The sequence below is a fragment of the Lactuca sativa genome, chromosome 2 (assembly GCF_002870075.4).
Source record: "Lactuca sativa cultivar Salinas chromosome 2, Lsat_Salinas_v11, whole genome shotgun sequence".
Classification (NCBI taxonomy): domain Eukaryota; kingdom Viridiplantae; phylum Streptophyta; class Magnoliopsida; order Asterales; family Asteraceae; genus Lactuca; species Lactuca sativa.
Window position 1 is genome coordinate 226,217,799 of NC_056624.2, and position 22,949 is coordinate 226,240,747.

The window sequence follows — 22,949 nt, forward strand, 5'->3', positions numbered from 1 at the left end:
TCACATGTGTAGAATTAATCAACATAAGACTTCTTCTCAACGAAGAAACGTTTCAATCATGCAAAATACCCGAGACTTCCAAGTCAAACCAACATGTTCATTTTTATTCGAGAGGATCTAGTGAATATTGGACTTATTCTTACTTAGACTTGACTATAAATACACATGTATTTTCCATATTACACACATCTAGACTCACTGCAATACTTGTACTCGTTTGCTTACTTTCATTTATGTAATCAGTCGTTTAATCAATAAAATTAACCAAGGAAGGTGATCATTATCACCTCCCAAGGTTTTGTGTCGGAGATCCTAGCAAGAATTAAAGGTTTTCCTTGTAAACCACTTGTACAATCTTGTACTAGTTTCGATAATCACTCTACAAATAACACCACAACCTCTCATACAAATTAGTTAATATCTACTTAGTCGATTTTTTACCAAAACAAAGTCATTTAACATATATTAGTGTTTTTGTTTGGTTTTGATGTTTTTATTTGATTTCTAATCATGTTAGTGGTATTATTTAAGAATAAATGTAGTTCTTAACAAATTTTAATTGTATTTTCTAATAATAAATGTAATTTTTCCCATTCTTGTATTTTTTAATAATAAATATAATTATTAATCATTATTTATCATTTAAAATGAAAATACATTCTTAAAGAATAATTTTGTTGCACTATAAATTCCTGATTTCTTAAAGTATAAAATCAAAATCTTTCTTTTGCATCAAAATGTATTAATTTGAATATTAGTTGTTTTATTTTATTTCTTTTAATAAATTTTTAAAATTAGTTTGAGTAAATATTTTCTGAAAAATGTAGTAATGTCTTAAATAAATGTTATGTAATTTGACTCATATATCCTTAAAAAAAATTAGTGTGATAATATTGTCATTTTAATATCATATATCCTAAATCACTTCCTTTCATTTTTTGAATCCATTGATACGGAATTGTTCCTATAACCCCATAATATTTGTTGTTCGTGATATAATTTAGTCCTATGGAATAATGGAACTTGGGGTTAGAGTTATATGGATTCTCGCATCATTGACGCATCATCTACTAAGTATATATGTAACTGTACTGTTAACATTAACAACCCATTAACACTAATTCAATCTTAATGACCATATTATTCTTTTTTTATTGAAACATTTAATAATAATTCAAACTCCACTTAGTATCATCATCTACAGTCCATTCAAGTACACCTTATTTAACTCCTATACAACTTGATGTGGTAGGATTCAACAATAAAGAGTATATATAACTATGACAACAGAAATAACAAAGGGCGGATATATACATAAAAACCTAAAGCACTAGATCACTCATCGCCTGGAATCAACACCACTGAACCCGTTGTTTTTCGAGTCTCAATAGCAGTATGAGCTTGGCTTGCTAAAGATAGAGGATATTTGTGATTAACACGAACCCTCAACACTCCTTTTGCAACATTTACAAACAACTCTTCAGCAGCAACACGCATCGCATCTCGATCTTCATCCGTGTAGTGCGCAATTGATGAAAACGTAAAGTTGAGTGATTTTAAGGCAATCTGAGAAACACGTACAGGTTCTGGTTCACCTGATGCCAACCCGAAAAGCACCATGGATCCACCAAACTTTAAGCATGCCAACGATCCCTTTATTTCAAAACACACACATGACACATGTACGTTTTATCATCGCTATATAATTACATGATTTACAAATTAATTGGAATTAACATATTAAAAACTACGTACGTACCTCGAAGGTGTCTTTCCCGACGGAATCATAGACTGCATCCACTCCTTTGTCTGATGTTATCTCCATCACACGTTCCATAAAGTCCTCATCTTTGTAAAGAATCACATGCTCACATCCATCTTCTTTCGCCTGCTTAGCCTTCTCCTTGGTAGACACTGTTCCGATCACGGTGGCTCCAATGGCACTTGCCCATTGACAAACCAAATATCCGACTCCACCTGCCGCTGCATGTACCAATATCGTATGTCCACGTTCAACCTGTATATATATATATATATATATATATATATATATATATATATATATATATATATATATATATATATATATATATATATATATATATATATATATATATATATATATATATATATATATATATATATATATATATATATATATATATATATATATATGGAAAAGGAAAACTCACAGTTTCATTATAATACTGAATATTATACTATATGTTAAGCAACTTTTAAATCAAGATTTAATTGATCAATGTGTTACCAACCTTAAAGCCTTTATGAATCAAGACATGAGCAGTGAGACCCTTAAAAATGACGGCAGCTGCTTCAACGGGATCAACAGAAGAAGGAACAGGCACCGCTTGATCTGCCGAAAGTATTCTCTCTTGGGCATAACCACCCACCTGCAAGCTAGCGTAAGCCACGACGTCTCCAACTTTGCAGCTGGTTACTCCGGGACCCACCGCTGTTACAACTCCGGCTCCTTCCATACCTGGGGTATATGGCAAGGGTGGAGACGTATTGTGCAGACCTTGACGCATATACACATCCAAGAAATTTAGACCAATTGCCTTCTGCTTCAACCTGATTTCTCCCTCTTTTGGATCTGGGACTTCAACATTTTCCCATTTCAACACCTGTAAATACAGAAACTAGCACCATTAGTCTTTATTCAATTAAAGAAAGAAAGAAACAATGTAAAGGAGGGGAACGTTGACCTCAGGACCACCGTGCTCAGGAACTCTAATAGCCTTCACCATAGTAGTTGTGTTGTGGGTTAGACTTATAATTAGGGTGTTGTGTTTGGGTTTATAGCAGAAGCAGTGGAACGATGTGAATTTGTTTTCGCTAGCTGTTGCTATTTATAGGGAAAATGGTTCAGTCAATTGCCTTGCCTGAATGCCTGCTACTTAAAAATTAAAATTGTTAATGTAAAAGGAGCAATGCCATACATATATCTTCTAGCTTATCCTTCATTTATTTAAGTTTGAATGTCTCAAACCAATTACTTCAAGCCGCCAACCCCTCTCCCTTGTTGATCAGACTTTTTTATCCTCAAGAAAGAGACTTTTTTTTTTTTTTTGGTAGTTTACACGAAAATTTTGTGTATTATAGAAAAATTATCACATGTACAAAAATCAAAGAAAAAATGTTGGGGCAAGAACACAACCTACAACATATTCGTTCCGCGATTTTTACTTTACCCAATCGTGATTTTTACTTTACATGAAGAGTAGTAGGGATGAGATTTAGAACCGGAAAACCGGAACCGGAACCGGACCCGTTAAAACCGGAATATATAGAACCGGGTCCGGTTCTGAGTTTAAAAATTGGCTTTATCCGGGTTTGGGTCTATCGGTTCCGGGTAAACCGAGTCTAAAATCCGGAACCGGAACCATTTTTAGGGCCGGAATCGGTTTTTGTGAAACGTTTACAAGATGCATATCTTGTTCGTTTCAATTCCAATTGACATACGGTTTTTTCCAACATGTAGTTTAGAGTTTGTACATGATTCTAGACTATAAATTTGTCATTTTTAGTTTTATATTCATTGACTTACAGTCCTCAAAAGTCGAGATATCAAAGCTGAAAGTTTTTAGTTTTTTAGTTTTTTTGTATTCGGTGAAAGTTTTAAAACATGCATATCTAATTCGTTTGAAGTCGGATAGACATGTGGTTTTTTCCAACTTCTAGTTTACAGTTTGTACATGAGTTTAGACTATAATTTTGTCATTTTTGGTTTAACATTCAATGATTTACAGTCTTTCGATATCGGGATATCAAAACTGAAAATTTTCAACTTTTCAGCTATTTGTTTTTATATTTTGTATTATGTGAAAATATTAACACAAACATATCTCATTCGTTTAAAGTCGGATTGACATGTAGGTTTTTCCAGAGTGTATTTTAGAGTTTGTACATAATTTTAGACTCTAATTTTGTTAATTGTGGTTTCGTATTCAATAAATTACAGTCCCCCAAAGTCGGGATATCAATATGAAAATTTGCAAAGTTCAACCCACTAAGTAGTAAGTAATTACCAAAAAATTCCGGTTTTTTCGGGTTTTCCGGTTCTAAACCCACTTTATCCGGTTCCAACCTATCCACTTTGATGTTTCCGGGTTTTCCGGTTCTAGACTCACTTTACCCGGAACTATACCCAGAACCGAACCGGAACCGCTTCCTATATACCGGTCCGGTTTCTGGTTCTATAAAATCTCATTAACCGGTTCCGGGTTTTCCGGGTCCGAGTCCATCCGGTCCGGGTTTTGACCCACTTTCATCCCTAAAGAGTAGCATGATGTTGAGCAATCAAATATTGAGGTTACAAATTAAGAAAATTAAACCAACATGAGACCAATTTTGTTCGTTAACAATCCATTTTGTTTCATTTATATATGTTTAAGCACATATAGACTATGAACATATTAATTATGCTAATTTAATGGTTCCCAATGGTTGTTAATTTTCAGATCGGTTGTTTGATTACTCAACAACGTTCAGTATAAGTCATCAACTCATCATGACGTTTTGTTACAAAGAAAAGCTCAGGACTTTTTGGTTAATTACGACATCGTTTAGTAAGTCAACTCATGATCTTTGCAATTATATGATTAAATAATTTGTTTATTTTATTATTATTTTTTTTGTCAAACTGTATAACACATTAGTTACAACCTAGTTTGGAATAAAAAACAAGATTGATTTTAAATGTTGTCATGACACAACCACAACATATTATAAACTAGAGCTGAATACGGAATAATAACCAGAAATTAATTATTCAATTAAACATGACATATGGTACACATTAAGCTTTAGAAAAGGTCCATATATATTTTTGATTGTGGCCGAAACCATTTTTTTCATGTTAGTCTTCTAGGTTCTAGCCAAACACAAACTTATTGATATATAGTTATTATTAACCAAAGTATTAAGACAGATTAATTTCGACCAAAATGATTTATAACGTTATCAAGCTTACACTCTTTGATTGTGTTAATTTATGCATAAGTAAACAATGTTCGATTATCATATTACCTGTTTGAATAGATGTAGGTGCTTTTGATTTAAGAACTTATGGTTGTAGTCCCGGCTAATCAACATCAAATCAAGAATTCAAACAGCTACAACTCCAAATTGAAGTAACAGCCAAGATCAAACCTTATTCCTAGCTATTTACACATGCAGTAGATGTATTATTATTATTATTAAGAACAGTTTGATGACACATGGACCAGATAAAAATCAGGATAGAGACCATATGCATTGAAGAAAAATAACTGAAAAGATCGCCAACACACACACACGAACTGAATCACTGGTGTTATGTATACACACATACTTAGACTGTTACACACCTGGATATATATTATTCATTTCGACATGCAGTATAGAATCCCATTTCTACATAGAGGTCTCAAGGCCACAATCACATGCGAAATTTAAAAAAAAAAAAAAAAAAAAAAAAAAAAAAAAAAACCGGATTAAACTTTCAAATGTATCTTTTATATATTTACTCCCATATTATAACCAAAAAAATATCAATGTTTGGAACGACAGGTTCTGGGAAAGCACATTGTACGATTAAATAAATAATTTGTGAAAGTCAATGTTGCTAACCTCAGTTTTTTTTTTTTTTTCTTTTTTTTTTTTAGCTTGAAAGTTTTCAGGAGTCTTGCTGCTGCTGTGTGCGTAGTATTAGCGAGTATTATATTAGTATTCAATGTTATCTTACTTTCCGTACATATATTTGATATATATAGTTTCTGCATTGCGTTTCCATATATACTATAGTATTGTTATTAACATAGAAGTCTTCAATGTAATCCCTAAATACTTTTTATATATAAATTGAATATATAGTCAATGTAATCCCTAATACATATAAATTAAATATCTTATTTTATTCATATCCATATGAAATAGTGACAACTGTCATATTTTGACAAATGTACTGTAATAAATAAAGATTATTTTTATTATATGTCAATTTCTCATAAGGTTTAACACTTATTATTTTTTGATTTATTTAAAATAAAATAATATCGACATGTCAATTTTTTGATTTTTTTAATTTTTAAAATTAAAATCACATAATACTTATACTTATATATGTAAAGTATTAAATGTAATAATAAATTGCAATTAATATGTTTTTCATTCATAATTTCAAAATTTTATTTAAAAAAATATTTATTATTTAAATTTTGATATTTAACCTTTTTTTAATCAACACATGTAATACACGGGTTTTACACCTTGTAGTTAGTATGCAATTTTTATATAATTTTGTGAGTAAAATAGCTAGGCATTTACTTCAAATTTGACAAATGGCAATTTATTAATAAATAACTAGAAAAGTGTCCCCCGCTTTGCGGGGGTCGGAAGCCAGTTTTTCCGGAATCCTTCAATGTTGGTTTTTCCAATCAAATGAACATCCTTTTACCCTTGTGAATACCCTTATGAGAAAATTCACGACCACCCTCTCTTGCAACTTCTCCTTACACCAAAGAATTTGAAAAAAAAAAAAAAAAACAGGAATATTCAGATTTACAATTCTGTCAAACTCCAATTCCACTGACAAATTACATCACCATATCATAAATAGAAATTCCATTTATAGAAACGTGATAGATTACAATTCTTTCAAACCCCAATTCCAGTGTGTTTCTTTTTTGGTCTAAAAATGAAAAGAAACACAAAATAAAAGAAACACAACATGAAAGATACATAATTAATGAATGTTCACAGAAAAAAAACTCAATTCAGACCTTAAAGCTCCAATGACACCATCTACCAAAGTAAAAACAAAGCAAAAGTATAACCTTAATATTGTAATCACCCCTATCCATCACCTGCTGCAACAGAGCAAGTATGTTCCTGAAGTCTGCATATGTATCTCCAATTCTATCATCATACTTTCAATTTACTTATTTTATGAGTCTGCAAAACAATAAGAAAATTGTGTCAACTTGGCAAATATTTGTACAATTTGGGTGTTTTAAGCTAATTACCGGTTAAAATTCGGTGGATTAGCAATATTTGTCAACATTTAATGGCTAAAAGTATATGAAATATCAATACATAATTAATTTTATAAACGTTAAAACATTCAATTGTGAACTTATGAACACAATTCACTTTAGCAAAAATTCAATAAGCAATGTGTTAAAAACATTCTAAGCATACTTTATTGATAGTTAACTAACCAACTATAATAAATCTAATATTAGTGTCAAAGATAATAATCAATTTCTTTAAGCACACGGCCAAACTTAAACAACCCCTTTAATATATAATCAAAAATTACTTACTGGTTGCATTTTGTTGGGCCAATTGTGGTCTGATTTTCCCCTGGTGTATCCTTTGTTGAGAGAGAGCAAGAGACCCATTTGCCTTGATTTGAGAATTCCAATTGTAGGGCTGATGATGTTCATACCCATTTGCATTCCTTGCAGTGATTGAAGATACAAATATGACTATTCATCACATGTATTTGATTATCCCAAACACATTCGTTACATGTAATTTGCCAATTAGACTATAATTAACTAATTGAAAGAGATACCTGAATGAAATTGGTGTAGAGTAGTAGAAGTATCCTGCATGAATAATTATAACAAATAACATTAATTAGAAATGTGAACTAACATGAACTGTGCTGATATCATCTGCTGTTATGCCTTTAAGCAAGCTTCTTGTCAGCTTCGTTGAATATATAAGTAAAATTAGACTATACTTAAGTATTCTAAATCTTTTAGTTGTTCTAGATGATGAAAAACAAAAACCATTCGGTTGAACTATAACCTTGAACCAATAAAAAATGCCAACAAATAAATACGGAATAAAGAACCTTGATGAATGTAATTTCTCTAAGTTGTTTCTCCGGACAAATATATTCCATTTTCCGAACGGCAGACTAAGCAATTTCCCCTCTAATCATACTCAAACTCAAACTCTTAAATGCTCGGAAAGCCAAAATGTTGATTTGATTTCACGAAAATTTGCATATGAGTTTATTTCAGGAACGGTCGATTAGCGTTCCAACCAATTGATTCGGGTAACTGCGTATGCTGACCGTTACAGAAAGTCTGAAACGTGTATAACTCAGGTAACCAATGATTGCTGCTTTGGCAAGGCCTGCAACACAAAACCAACAAAATTAAAATATTTTTCATTAAGAAAGAAAAAAGAAGAAATTATTGGTAGAGTATTCAAGTACTTTATTACACATGTAATTCATGTGAGATGCTTAAATTGGCAGTGCATGTCCATATTCCTTTCGAAAAAGATAATTTTGCAGTAATAAACAAAATAAAATCATCACACCCTTGAAACTCCTCACCAAAAATGTGTTAATTAAAGGAATTGAGCATATTACCTTTAATGTAATAATAAATTGCAATTAATATGTTTTTCATTTCTTATTTCAAAATTTTATATTAAAAAATATTTATTATTTAAATTTTGATATTTAATCTTTTTCTAATCAACTCGTGTATTACACGAGTTTTACACCTAATCCTCCTTAATAGATGAAAATAATTTTGTCACATGTCACTCTCTCACTAACTTGGACACATGTCATTTTTTGATATTTTTGATTATGTAACGCCATAGGGAGCCCCGATCCTATTTGTGAAGAAGAAGGACAGGTATACTAGTAGATCCGGCAAAGATAGAGGCTGTGATGCAGTGGGAGGTCCCGAGGTCTCCATTTAAGATTCAGAGCTTCCTAGGTTTGGAAAGGTACTACAGGAGATTCATCCAGGATTTCTCCAAGATAGCAGTTCCGCTCACTCGACTGACCAGGAAGTCGGTGGCATTTCGTTGGGGGGCTGAGCAGCAGGCAGCATTTGAGACCCTCAGGCAAAGATTTTGTGAGGCACCGATTCTTACCCTGCCAGTGGGAATGGATGACTTGGTAGTCTACTGTGATGCTTCGATCACAGGTATAGGAGCAGTGTTGATGCAGCGAGGGCATGTGATAGCTTATGCCCCTAGATAGTTGAAGCCTCACGAGGCTAACTATCCGACACACGATTTAGAGCTGGGGGTAGTGGTGTTCGCCCTCAGATTTGGAGACATTACCTCTATGGGGTTCGTTGTACCATTTACACTGATCAAAAGAGCCTGCGGTACCTCATGGATCAGCTGAATCTAAACATGAGGCAGTGTTGGTGGTTAGATGTTGTAAAGGACTACGATTGTGAGATCCTTTATCATCCGGGCAAGGCCAACGTAGTGGCTGATGCCCTGAGCCGCAAGGCGATGTCGGCCCCGATCAGGGATATATTTCTGAGGATGATAGTGATTACTCCATTGTTGGAGCAAATTAGAGAGGCACAGGTTGAGGGCCTAAAGGAGGAGAGATAGAAATGTGAGAGGATCGTGGGCCGAGTAGCTTCGTTCGATTATGACAGTCGAGGATTGTTGACCCTTCATGGGAGAGTTTGGGTGTCGTACTAGGGAGGAGTACGACAGGTGTTGACGGATGAGGCCCATAAGTCTCGGTTCTCCATCTACCTAGGGGTGACGAAGATGTACAGAGATCTTCGACCTGATTATTGGTGGCCCTGCATGAAGCGGGACGTAGTTTGGTACGTGGAGAGATGCCTGGTCTGCAGGAAGGTCAAGGCAGAGCACCAAAGACCCCACGGCAAGATGCAACCATTAGACATTCCCTTGTGGAAATGGGAGGATATCACCATAGATTTCGTTACTAAGCTTCCCAGGACTGCACGTGGAGTTGACTTGATTTGGGTCATAGTGGTTCGGTTGACCAAGAGCACGTATTTCGTACCGATCCAGGAGAGTATACCGGCCGAGAAGTTAGCCAATATTTATGTGCGAGAGGTTGTGGCACGTCATGGAGTGCCTGTTTCAGTAGTATCAGATCGAGACGTCCGGTTCACTTCCAGGTTTTGGAAGCGGTTCCATGACGAGATGGGGACTCGTCTCCTTTTCAGCATCGCTTTCCACCCTCAGACAGACGGGCAGAGCGAGAGGACGATTCAAACTCTCGAGGACATGCTTCGGGCATGTGTCCTAGATTTTGGTGGCAGTTGGGATACGTACCTTCCATTAGCGGAATTTCCGTATAACAACAGTTACCACTCCACTATAAACCAGCCTCCCTTTGAGATGCTCTACGGGAGGAAGTGTAGGACCCCAATCTGTTGGGGCGAGGTCGATCAGAGAGTTATGGGGACCACAAAGGTGGTACATAAGACCACAGAGTTGATACAACAGGTTCATAGCCGGCTCCAGACTGCTCAGAGTCGGCAGAAGAGTTACGCCGATAGGAGGAGTTCTGACTTGGAGTTTCAGGTAGGTGATATGGTCCTCCTGAAGTGTCACCCTGGAAGGGTGTCATCAGGTTCCGGAAGGGGGCAAACTAGGCCCCAGGTTCATTGGCCACTTTAGGGTTTTGGCCCGGATAGGTCGGGTTGCATATCGGTTAGATCTTCCAATAGAGCTTAGCCAGATCCACAACACTTTCCATGTGTCTCAGTTACGAAAGTGTTTGGTGGATGAGTCAGCAGTTGTACCATTGGAGGATATTCAGGTTGACAGCATCTTGAATTACATCGAGAGACCCGTTGCGATCTTGGATCGGAAGACGAAGACCTTGATGAACAAGGTGGTTCAGCTAGTGAAGGTGCAGTGGCACCACCGGAAGGGTTGGGAGTTGACATAAGAGACCGAGGAGGAGATGAGGGAGCATTACCCGGAGTTATTTTTAGATTCAGTAGCAACAGACTTCGAGGACGAAGTCTAAGATAAGTGGGGGAGAGTTGTAACGCCCCGTTCCTAGTACGCATTTAAAACCTTAATTTCCTTCTTATTTAGAAGCTACTCGACGAGTCAGTGGCCCTAACTCATCGAGTAGCAGCGGGTCAGCACGTGAAGTTGGTGTGGCGACTCGACGAGTCCATATTCCGGACTCGGCGAGTCCGCCAGTCTGGATGAAGCCCTAATTTTCAGGGTGTGTACCCTATTTAAACACCATTATAGCCCCAAACCAGCCTCCTTAACCTCTCAGAGACATATTCCCGAAACCCTAGCCTCCTTGAAGTGTGTGCGAGTGATCTTTGCCCTTGTGAAGGAATCTTGGTGCATTGTTGAGCAAGAAGAAGGAGAAGGTAGAAGAACTCAAGGAAGAAGAAGTAGATCCAGATTATACTCCTATTTGGCCATCCTATCTGGTAATAAAGCTTTCATCTTGGTTATTGTATTGCTAGATCTAATTTGTCCCCAAATTGATGGTTTTGAGCTCAAAACCCCCAAATCCCTAGTGATGAAGCTTTGTAATCAAGCCATATCTCGGATCTAGCCTCTCTTGAGTTCCAGGAGCTCAAGAAGGCCACCTTTTGGCAGACATGGCTTTGTTCTAGTCAAGTAACCCCCATAATAGTCAAGTTTGAGTGTTATTGCTTCATTGCATCATAGATACACGTAAAGTTAGCAACTTTACGTGTTCAGATAGTCCCAGAAACCTAGATCTATGAATTGGATGCACTAAAAATGATTAGAATTGACTGAATAGAAACTGCATGCAAAGGACTCGACGAGTCAAGTCATGAGTCTTAGATTCCCTATTTAAAAGTAGCGAGTCTGTTTAATGAGTGGAGTAAAAACTCAGTGAGTTAAGTCATGGATCTGAGTGTAGAGGGACTCGGCGAGTCTACGCCCTAACTCGGCGAGTCCAAGGCAATCTCCTTACCCGTAAGAACAGACTCGACGAGTTGTTCATACAACTCGGTGAGTCACAGACTTGACGTGTTCTTATGTTGAAGGTGAACTCGACGAGTTGATTATACAACTCGGCGAGTCGGATGAAGGTTGGCAGGATATCAGTAAAGATGGAGAACTCGTCGAGTTTTGGTTAAACTCGACGAGTAGAGTCGGGAAGGGGAATAGAAGGAAAGATAGGGACTCGACGAGTTGGGGGCCCAACTCGGCGAGTCGGTTCAACGGATTGTTGACTTTGACCAGGGGTAAAATAGTCATTTTACCCTAAGATTAGTTATCAATGTTTGATTAAGTGTCTTTTGGGAATTGTAGCCGGGGAGTTACCGAAGCAGCAGTCAGACAGTTCCCGAGAAGCATTTCAGCAGCCAACCTTACGAGGTGAGTTTTCCTTCCAGTAGGAACGGGTCTACGGCCATAATGCCGGCCCGTTTAGTTAGCAGTAGTTTCGGACTACAGTCTGATGCGGTAGTTCAGTATGCTTGGTGTCTTTGTGATACAGGCATGGTATGTGTTATGTGTTTCAGACTATGGTCCGATGCAGTATACAGTATATGTGTTCATATTATATTTTATGATTATGTTGTGCTATGTTCAGTCAGTTCCGGACTTCAGTCCGATGCAGTTCCAGACTCCGGTCCGATGCAGTGAGCAAGGCCCTAATCAGTTCTGCACATCGGTCCGATGCAGATCCGGACTACGGTCCGATGTAGTGGGCAAGGCCCTAGTTAGTTCTGGACTTCGGTCTGATGTAGTGGACAAGGCCCTAGTCAGTTCTGTACTTCGGTCCGTTGCAGTTCCAGACTTCGGACCGATGCAGCGGGCAAGGCCCAATATGTGCTTTATATGTTATTGTATGGTATGTGGTAGTTTGGGGGAGCTCACTAAGCTTCGTGCTTACAGTTTCAGTTTTGGTTTCAGGTACTTCAGCTAGCAAATGGAAGGGCTCGGGATGATGACATGGCACACACCACAGTTTAGCCTGGGAGATTGACTCTGATATTTTGATATGGTCTTGACACTAGTTTTGATTTGATAATTTATTATGACATTTGAGATACACGATTCATGGTTTTTATCTTTTGATATTTGATATTATAGTTTAGTAATGTTTTCAAACAAAAAATTTTGGGTTGTATTTTTGGGATGTGTTAGATTAAATGTTTTTTTCATTTGTCATTTTCTGATTTTTTTAATCTTTTCTTAATTAATACATTATATTTACACCTCAATTAATAATTGTCTTAATTGAAAATAACCAATAAATTATAATATTAGTATTCATATAGTATTTAATATGTTTTCTTTTAAATTCAAATTTTAAATTTTAAATTTCAAATTTAAATAAATTTTTGTTTAAACTTTCATATTTAATTTTTTGTTTTATCAAACACGTAACATACAGGTCTCACACCTAGTTAATTATATTTTGACAAAATGAATTATATTTTAGGACACTTGTCATCATTTCAAATGGATTAGAAGAAAATTAGGAAGAAAAATAAGAGAATATTTAATTTCTCATTAATACATACAAGGACACACAATTATTTCAAATATTATTCATTTTAACAAGATATTAGAGCTTTATTGAAACATGGCACCGTCTGACACCACATCCGGCGACGACATTCTCTAGCCGTCGTCAGAGGTGTGCTACTATGTTTTTTAGCCTACATCACTTCTGGTTCTTTTCTTTCTCTAGCCAATAGTTTTTTTTCCTACCCACAAAACCCATAAAAATCCTCTTCTTCCAATACTACATCCACCGACCACTATTCCCATAACCTCATCATTTTGTTAAACCTTTGGTCCAACTCATGAGAAACTCTTTAATTTTCATTCTTGAGTAATGGTCTTTTTCTCCTTCAAGCATACTTTATGCCTACGTGAACCTAATCATACAAAACAAACCCTCATAGAATTATTAAGTACACATGTCAATCATTCTAAAAGACTATATATTGGAAGAACGGGGTATAAGAAAGCATGTGAAAGAAGATGAAAGGAAAGAGCGAAAAAAACCCAATTTTGGTATCTTAGTCGATATAGACAACTTTATATATTTATATACGAAGTCTCTATTAGGGGTAAAAAGGAAAAGCATACAAAAAGGCAAATATTCAGCCTTAATTACAGGACATAAAAGCTTGATTACAAGCCAGACAATAATGTTATATATATATATATATATATATATATATATATATATATATATATATATATATATATATATATATATATATATATATATATAGAGAGAGAGAGAGAGAGAAAGAAAGAGAGAGAGAGGGGAGGTATATTCAAATGAGAACATTTGAGAACATTTTTTAATTAGACTAATACAACAACCCCCCTACCCCACTATGATGTCTCTCAGCCTTTTTTGAACTTGCACCACCCATTTAGACCACCGGACCATTACCGGAGTCATCGTCCGTCGTCGGAATCGTCAGACCAACGCCTAAATCAGCCAACTATTTCCTCTCCATTTTCTCCCAATCTAGCGGTTCCCTCCATCTCCACTCGTCTTCTCGTCATAAATAAGCTTTCTCCGCCTTTCTTCTTCCTAAAACACCGCCCTGAACCACTTCCTTGAATGTAACAACCAATTATTTCAAGTCAATGAAAATCAAAGAAAGTTAATAAAAGTCAAAATATTCAAAAGTTAAGAATAAAAATAAATTAATAGATAGACCTAATATCTATGAAGAAAATTGTAGTGGTCGGGACAAGGATTCCGGAAATATAAAGAACGCCGAAAATTCCGAGTTATAACGAAGAAGTTATGACATATCGAATTTTCACGACAAAACTGCCACCAAACCGGGAATCGTAATAAGTGAGTTTATGATAGAGTACTTTTTAGCCTTAGTGATCTAAAATAAAGTTGTAGAATACGTCTCCGCCTACACGTGGATATAAAGAACGTAAAAAACGAAGTTCGTATGCAAAAGTTATGTCCTTCTGAAGATGTAGCAGTCGAAGAGAGTGACACGTGTATAACACAAGGATATTTGTGTAAATAAACAAACCACTACTTACGTTTTCTTACCTTTTATATTCATTTTTACGTGAAATTACTAAATATGCAAAACAACGTTACTACCAAATTTACAAACATTCACATGCAAAAACATGTTATAACGCAACGGTTTTCATTTCAGCAGAACATACATTATAAACTATAATATGTATAGTTTATGGTTCATTTTACAATGATTATACACTTAGAAATCTCTATGGAAAAGTTACATTTTGCATTCACTAAAGGGTATTACATTTTCATTTACTAAAAGGGTTTTCATCTCATTACTCATAAACTCGTTGAGGCAATAAATTTGTGAGACGTCTTCAAGTACTTACCTAAGTACCAGCAAAAGTCGTGACTTATAACCAAAGTATCTTGTAGGGAGAGCGAGATATTTGTGTATAGATCTACATGGGACTGACAATCCCACACCCTAACTGTTAGCTATAGTTGGACCGGCAGGTCTAGGGTGACCAATGTCGTTAACGTTTCCGATGCCTGAAGAACATCGTGTTCAAGCCATCTTATGTCATAGTATGGTTATAAGAACTCACATGGAGAAAACGACACATTTATGTAGTAATATATTTTCAAACAGTCTTAAGAGGTATTAACTCTATGATTACTAAAGGTATACGCTAAGTGATCATAGGAGGGTATTAAATTTACATTTAGTTTATAGGGCAAACGCATCTTCAGCTGGTTTCACTTAATAATAAAACTATACTACATGATTTTCCAGTACAACACAGGTTACAACTTTTCTAGAAACATACATTTAGAAAAGGATTACATACAAATAAAATTGCAGTATACTATTTTGTAGTACAGTGCAACTTACATTTTTGAAAGGACCATTATTGTTAACTCTATGATTACTTAGGGTATACGTTAGGGTTATATACAATTAAGATCCGATAGGTAGTCGAATGTGTGATTTCCACTTTACTTCCTGTTCCTTGTCTGGTTGTGGGCTTAGGGCAGATCCACCCATTCGAATGTTCGTTCGATCTTGATTATATATAACATTATGGGTCACATCACTTACATAAATTAGAACTTCATATTTCAAGTTTTAATCATAAGAAACTTATACATTTTGGTCTTAAGGTACTAAGACTACAACACTTATACAAAGAAAATATTGGATTTTCTTGAAAAACACACTAACGTTTTCAAGAAACAAAGAACATATTTTTTGTACAAAATGCTTATTCACCAACTTAAATGTTGACATTTTTTTCAAATCACTTGTATTCTCAGGAAATTAGTAGATAGGTACTCACACAGGTTTCAAGAAGACGGAGCCTAATAGCGTCATGCCTTAGTTTTTGCTACAGTTTTGGTGTCAGACAAACAATGATTTGAACACAATGTAAATTATATATTTTCTATATGATGGTTGTGTTGCTTTGATTACTATTATTCAATTGTTATGATATTGTACATGACGTCATCCGCCCCCGAACATTTCCCTCGTTCCGTTTTGGGGGTGTGACACTAAATCAGTTGTGAAACCACCTTGTCGGCAACCACCTCCTTCTCCATTCCTCTCTCATATTGTTTCATCAGCCACCAGATTTGATTTCAACATATCTAAAACAGAAGGCCACAAAATCAACTCGTCGGAAAACTGAGTCATCTGAAACTGCCCCCTCTCTTATCCTCTCCGATCTCGTTTCACTGGTCACCAAATTTGTGTGTTGGAATGAAAATGAGATCATCATACACTGATACTTCACGTGGAGGTGGAGTTTTTTGTGTTGTATACCAACTGTTTGATGAAAGTCCTCTTAGAATTTTTTTTTAGTATGTAGGGGATGATTTGACGATGACAAAAAGCTTTGCAATGATCTATTTAAAAAAGCGTTTAATTTTGGATGAATTACATTTCGCTTTCCAAAGAGTGGTCGGTGGCATCACAAATCTATGTAGGTATCTTTTACTCTTTTTGTTATTCATTTTGCATCAACTAGAATTGAACCAATGCTACTTTCTCTTAAAAAAAATACTTGGTGATAGATCAATATTAAAAGATAAAAATATATCAGTTTTTTGTTGATCCATCTTATAGAAGTTTCTATAATTGCTATGGAGGACGCACTAATCTACTAAATAGTTTTTGTTCGCAAAATAAAGAATGTCTATAAATATGCATGCATTAAGGCCTTTAGGTTAAATTAAATTTCACATCTCAATAGCCTAATAAGTAACCAACAATCATATAAAAAGTGATAAACTTTAGGCTTAACCATTATGTCCTTAATAGAATACCAAAAGTGATTTAAAAGCAATTATGATCAATTTTTCCAAATCTGTCCTCCAACTTCTAAAATCCGTGCAAGTCAATAAGAACACCTAAAAATCATGACACCTATTTTTATGGAAATATTATTGTGTATAGTTTCTTCAAACTTTGAATCACATTTCGAAATTCCAACTCCTTAAGGGGTAAAATTGGCAATATTCTCAGGTTGGTCCATGTTGTCACAGATTTCATGCGTTGTCTTCAAACAATCATTAATAAATTCATTAGAACTCCAAATGCCAAAATTCAAAATCCTATAGTTAGATATGGATATATAGTTTCCTACATATAAAGGGACTAATGTAATTCTTAGTATATTGGTACATGTTATTCCAAAAGTGTTGAGTGGTCTAGAAAGTGATAGCTTAAAGTTCCTAACTTGTAAATTTAATATAAAATCAACCAAAAATCATTATAATGAGATATTTATATTTCTAAAAAGATAAAAATGGTAACTTTACCAATATTATTTTATCGAAATTTTTGAATGGGTTGAAAGGTAAGAAAACAGATCCCAAAAGAGCACTACAATCAAAGAGAAAATAAGAAAATATATACATAAGTTTTATGAGAGTAATACAACAAAGCACAAGCTAAATAATTTTATAATTGTTGTGTAGGTTCTTTAAAAGGAAAAGATTCATCTTGCTCACACTAGCTGATTTTCAAGTTCAAGGAGGTGAGTTACACTAAGTCTCCTATTATGTGTACGTAATCGTATATGATTTATGTGGATAATATTTATTTTCGCGTTCTCGATTCAATAATTGTTTTTCCACTTTAATCATATGTGATTAAATACATTTTTAATCAGATGTAATTATATTTTTCTAATCACATATGATTTTATTTGGAAAAAACGAATCTGTAACGCCCGTAGATCCGGGCTAGTCAATTTAGAGATAATAGGGGTCGAAAACGAATTTTTGACAAAAGATTATTTAGAATAAATAATATTAACCAAGGTTTAGAATACATCTCAAGGGTTTCGTACATATAAATCACGTTGAAATCCGAGTTATAACGAAGAAGTTATGGTCCGTCGAAGTTTTACAGCAAAACCGACACGACACCGGGAGACGTAAATAGTGAATTTACGATGTATGACTTTTTAGCCTTATTAATCTAAACAAAAGTCATAGAATATGTTAAACTGAGAGCGCCCATAAAAAGAACGCCCAAATCTGACTTCGTATGAGGAAGTTATGAATTTTCTAACATTTGGCATAGCAGTGCACGACCCGAAACTCGAATTTTAGTTCGAGCGGTTTTTGGCCTATGCAACCTAAATGAGAATTGAAGATCTCATTAATAGGAACTCAACGGTAAAAAGACATACGAAAACAGAGTTCGTATGTAGAAGTTATGAATTTTACGCGGACATTTAACAATATAATCTCCACGTACTGTTAAATTTAAGATCGGTCAAAAATTAGCCAACAGAGTCAAAATGAAAGTTGTAGATCTTATTTTTACCTACGCGTGAATATAAAGAACGTCAAAAACGGAGGTCGTATGTGAAAGTTACAGATTTTAAAAGTCAGAAGTGTGCTGTGCGAAAATAGGTGATGTGGCACAATCTTGGCCATTGCTTTCTCCCCAAGTCTTGCCACTAGATGGTGACATGTGGCACCAAGTTCAGCCATTTTTTCACCCTAAAAATAGAACCTTTCCCACTCTCATTTTCTTCACACCTTTCCTATTCTTTCTTCTCTTTACTCTCTCTCTCTCTCTCTCTCTCTCTCTCTCTCTAGAACCTCTCTCTAGCCCCGAAACCCCCCGAAAAGCCTAGGGAACCTCCCTAGCACGAGGCAGAAGCCCGGGAGTGCTCGACGGATCTGAGAATAAGAACTTTTCGGCTCGGGAACGCTACTCCAAGCAAATCCCGGTTTTCTATAAAACCCGTTGTAAGTGAGCTACGCCTACGTTATTTTTAATATATCGTTTATTTAATTATAGTAACGTTATTAGGAACTTATAATAAGTACTTGGGCTATTATTATGGGTTATATAAGTATTATTTAATGCCTATATAATAGTAATAATAGTTAGACTATTAATTAGTCTCGGTGAATAATAGACTAAACTCTAGTGGTAATAATACTAGGTTTCGTCGAAGGAAATTATTTTTAAGAAGCAAAGCGCTGTCTGAGTTCGGATTCACCACCTTTTCAAGTGAGTGCATGGTCCCTTTCATCTTACACATAGATATGAATTATTTTATATAAATTACGTGCTATGTGTGCATATTATCTGGATACTTGTTGTCTATGCTGGATGAATGATTTATATATGTTTTAAATGATTTAAACTATATATTTATTTTATATCTACAAATATGTTAGGATAAAACATGGGTAGATGAAATAGTTGGTGTGTGATGAAATAAAATGATGAGAGATAGGTGATGATAGGAAGGTGATGATAATTAGGTGAGGATAGATAGGTGGTGATGAATCGGTGATGTAGGATGAAAGATACTATAACCTTGTCCGACAATTTGGAGATGTAGTCATCTACCAAAGTATAGATGGCGACCACAGACTATCATAGACAACCCCGTGGAAACACCAGCAGGCTCATAACCTATAGGTGATGAATTACGAGTTTAGACGATGTTGTAATTACGTATTCATGCGATGATACTCTAACCCCTTACTATGAATTACGAGTTTAGGCGATGTTGTAACTACGTATTCATGTGATGATACTCTAACCCCTTACTATGAATTACGAGTTCAAGCGATGTTGTAACTGCGTATTCATGTGATGATGCCCTAACCTTTGTTGGGCACGTAACGAGGGAGTAATCCCTGAATCAATACTGTCTATGCGATGTAGGTGATGATCCTTGGGGAGAGTCCTTAGGAACAAACATATAAGGAAATGCGATGTAAGGAGATAAGAGGTAAATATGATGTAGGAGACGACCCTTAGGATAAATCCTTAAGGAAGGTACTTAGGAATAAAGAAGATAATGGGGATGGGTAATTGGGTTAATTGTTTGATGATTAAACATAATAATTATATTATTGTGGGTTGAAAACCCTATGTACTCACCAGGTTTCCCAACCTAACCCACTCAGTTTACTTGTATCACAGGTGACGATGTGAAGTTACATTACACTGAGAGATTAAGGAGATATAGATCACTAGTGTAAATGAATGTAAGTTCTGTTTATGCTTATGTTTCTGTATTGATGATGACATCCCAAATGTTTTAAAATGAATAAAAATACATTTCTTCGGAAATGCTTTGATAATGAAATTATCATGTTTTTCTGGGAACAAATTCCGAAACGTTTTTATTAAAAGAGATACTCTGATTTTTTTTATAAAACATAAACAATAATCGGTCTTTTCTGGCCGTGAAAATGGGGATGTCATAGAATCTGTCTATATAAATCATATGTGATTATATACACGATAACAAATATTGAACTAAGAACACGAAAAAAGTCTTTATCCAAATTAATCATATGTTATTAAATACATTTAATCACATGTGATTATATGAATCTAATCACATATGATTTATGTGGAAACAATTCATTTTCGCTTTATCGATTCAATAGTTGTTTTCATGTATTTTATCAAATGTGATTATATGTATAATCGTATGTGATTAAGTACATAAGCACAACTATTGAATTGAGAAGGCAAAAATACATCTTGTCCACTTCAAATCATATGTAATTATATATAATCACATGTGATTAAATACACAAAATCAATTATTCATCGAAACCACAAAACTAAATATAGTCTACATAAATCATATCTGATTAAATACATATGATCACATGTTATTATATGTATCCAATGATATATGATTTATGTGGATACGATTCATTGTTACATTCTCGATTCAGTAATTGTTCTTTGTCAACTGTAATCATATTTGATTAAATAAATATAATCACATGTCATTATATGTATCTAATCACATATGATTTATATGGACAAAAAATAACGATGCATATATAAATCATATGTGATCAGATACATATAATCACATATGATTATATACACGAGAATAACTATTGAATCGAGAACACAAAGATAAATATTGTCCACAATTATCATATGTGATTAAATTCATATAATCACATGTGATTATATGTATCTAATCACACGTGATTATATGTATGTAATCACATAGAATTTATGTGGAAAATATTCGTTTTTGCGTTCTCGATTCATTTGTTGTTCTTGTGTATTTAATTACATGAGATTATATGTATCTAATAAGATATGATTTATATGGACAATATTCGTTTTCACATTCTTGTTTAACGGTTGTTCTTGTACATTTAGTCACATATGATTTCTATACACTAGATTCATTTTCGCATTTTCAATTTAATAGTTTTCGTTTTCCACATTAATCATATGTGTTAAATATATACAATCACATATAATTAAATACATAAGAAAAAATATTGAATCAAAAATGCAAAAACAACTATTATCAATATAAATAATATATGATTTGATACATATAATCACACGTGATTAAGTACATGAGTACAACTATTGAACTGAGAAAGAAATAATGAATCTTGTCCACATAAATCATATGTTTTTAGGTACATATAATCACATGTGATTATATGTATATAATCACATATGATTTATATGGACAATATTCATTTTTGCGTTTCTAATTCAATTGTGTATTTAATCATATACGATTTATGTGAAAAAGATTTGTTTTCACGTTCTTGTTTCAATAAATCATATGTGATGAATATATATATATATATATATATATATATATATATATATATATATATATATATATATATATATATATATATATATAATCACATGTAAATATACACGAGAACAACTATTCAATCAAGAACATTAAAAGAAATTTACGTCCACATTAATCATATGCGATTGAATACTTATAATCACATGTGATTAAATATATGAGAAAAAATATTGAAACGAAAACTCAAAAATGAATATTGTACATATAAATCATATGTGATTGGATACATATAATCACATGTGATTATATTTATCTAATCACATATGATTAAAGTTGACAAAAAATAATTATTGAATCGAGAACACGATAATGACATATGTGATTAAATATATCTAATCACATTTGATTAAATATATCTAATCACATGTGATTATATGTATCTAATCACATGATTTATATGGACAAAAAAGAATATTGTCAATATAAATCATATGTGATTAAATGCACATAATCACATATGATTATATACACATAATCACGGGTGGTGGTGTGTAATGATGTTTGGTGGTGGTAGTTGGTGGTGGTGGATAAGGGTGGTGGGGGTGACATATGGGGTGGTGATTATAGTAGGTGGCAAGTGGTGGTGGCGGGCGGTGGTGATGGGTGGTGGAGAAGGATGGGGGTGGTGGTGGCGAGTGGTTGTGATGGGTGGTGAAGGTGGGTGGTGGTGGCTGTTGGTTGTGATGGGTGGTGAAGATGGGTGGTGGTGATGGGTGATGGTCAATGGTTGTCAGTGGTTAGTGGTTTTGATGGGTGATGGTGGAGGTGATGTTGGCGGGTGGTGGTGATGGGTGGTGGGTTGTGGTTGGTGGTAGTGACTGGTGTTGGTCATAATGGTGGGTGGTGGTTGTGGTGGATGGTGGTGATGGTGGTGGGTGGTGGTTTTGGTGGGTGGTAGGTGTGGGTGATGGTTACAGGTGGTGGTGGTCAATGGTTGTAGCGGGTGGTGGTTATGGGTGGTGGTGGTCGGTGATGATGGATGGTGGTGGTGGGTGGTGGGTAGTGGTGGCGGGTGATGGTGATGGGTGGTGGTAGAGGCAGGTGGTGGTTATAATGGTGGGTAGTGG

At 34.8% G+C, this 22,949-nt stretch overlaps 1 protein-coding gene across 1 annotated transcript; it reads right to left on the bottom strand.

The window, feature by feature from the left end:
* Window positions 1-1,141: 1,141 nt before the first annotated feature.
* Window positions 1,142-2,900, bottom strand: LOC111889954 (uncharacterized). The gene is made up of 4 exons (XM_023886105.3): window positions 2,727-2,900; window positions 2,274-2,645; window positions 1,760-2,017; window positions 1,142-1,653 (listed from the first exon to the last, which is right to left on the bottom strand). Exons 1-4 carry the CDS (start codon window positions 2,766-2,768, stop codon window positions 1,336-1,338), a joined length of 990 nt encoding a protein of 329 aa, XP_023741873.2. The 5' UTR covers window positions 2,769-2,900; the 3' UTR covers window positions 1,142-1,335.
* Window positions 2,901-22,949: the final 20,049 nt, after the last annotated feature.

Coding starts and splice junctions, on each gene's coding strand:
- LOC111889954 (XM_023886105.3), bottom strand. CDS start 2,768: ATGGTGAAGGCTATTAGAGTTCCTGAGCACGGTGGTCCTGAG. Junction 2,018..2,273: donor TGATTCATAAAGGCTTTAAG/GTTGGTAACACA, acceptor ATATATATACAG/GTTGAACGTGGACATACGAT. Junction 1,654..1,759: donor TCGGGAAAGACACCTTCGAG/GTACGTACGTAG, acceptor TTTGAAATAAAG/GGATCGTTGGCATGCTTAAA.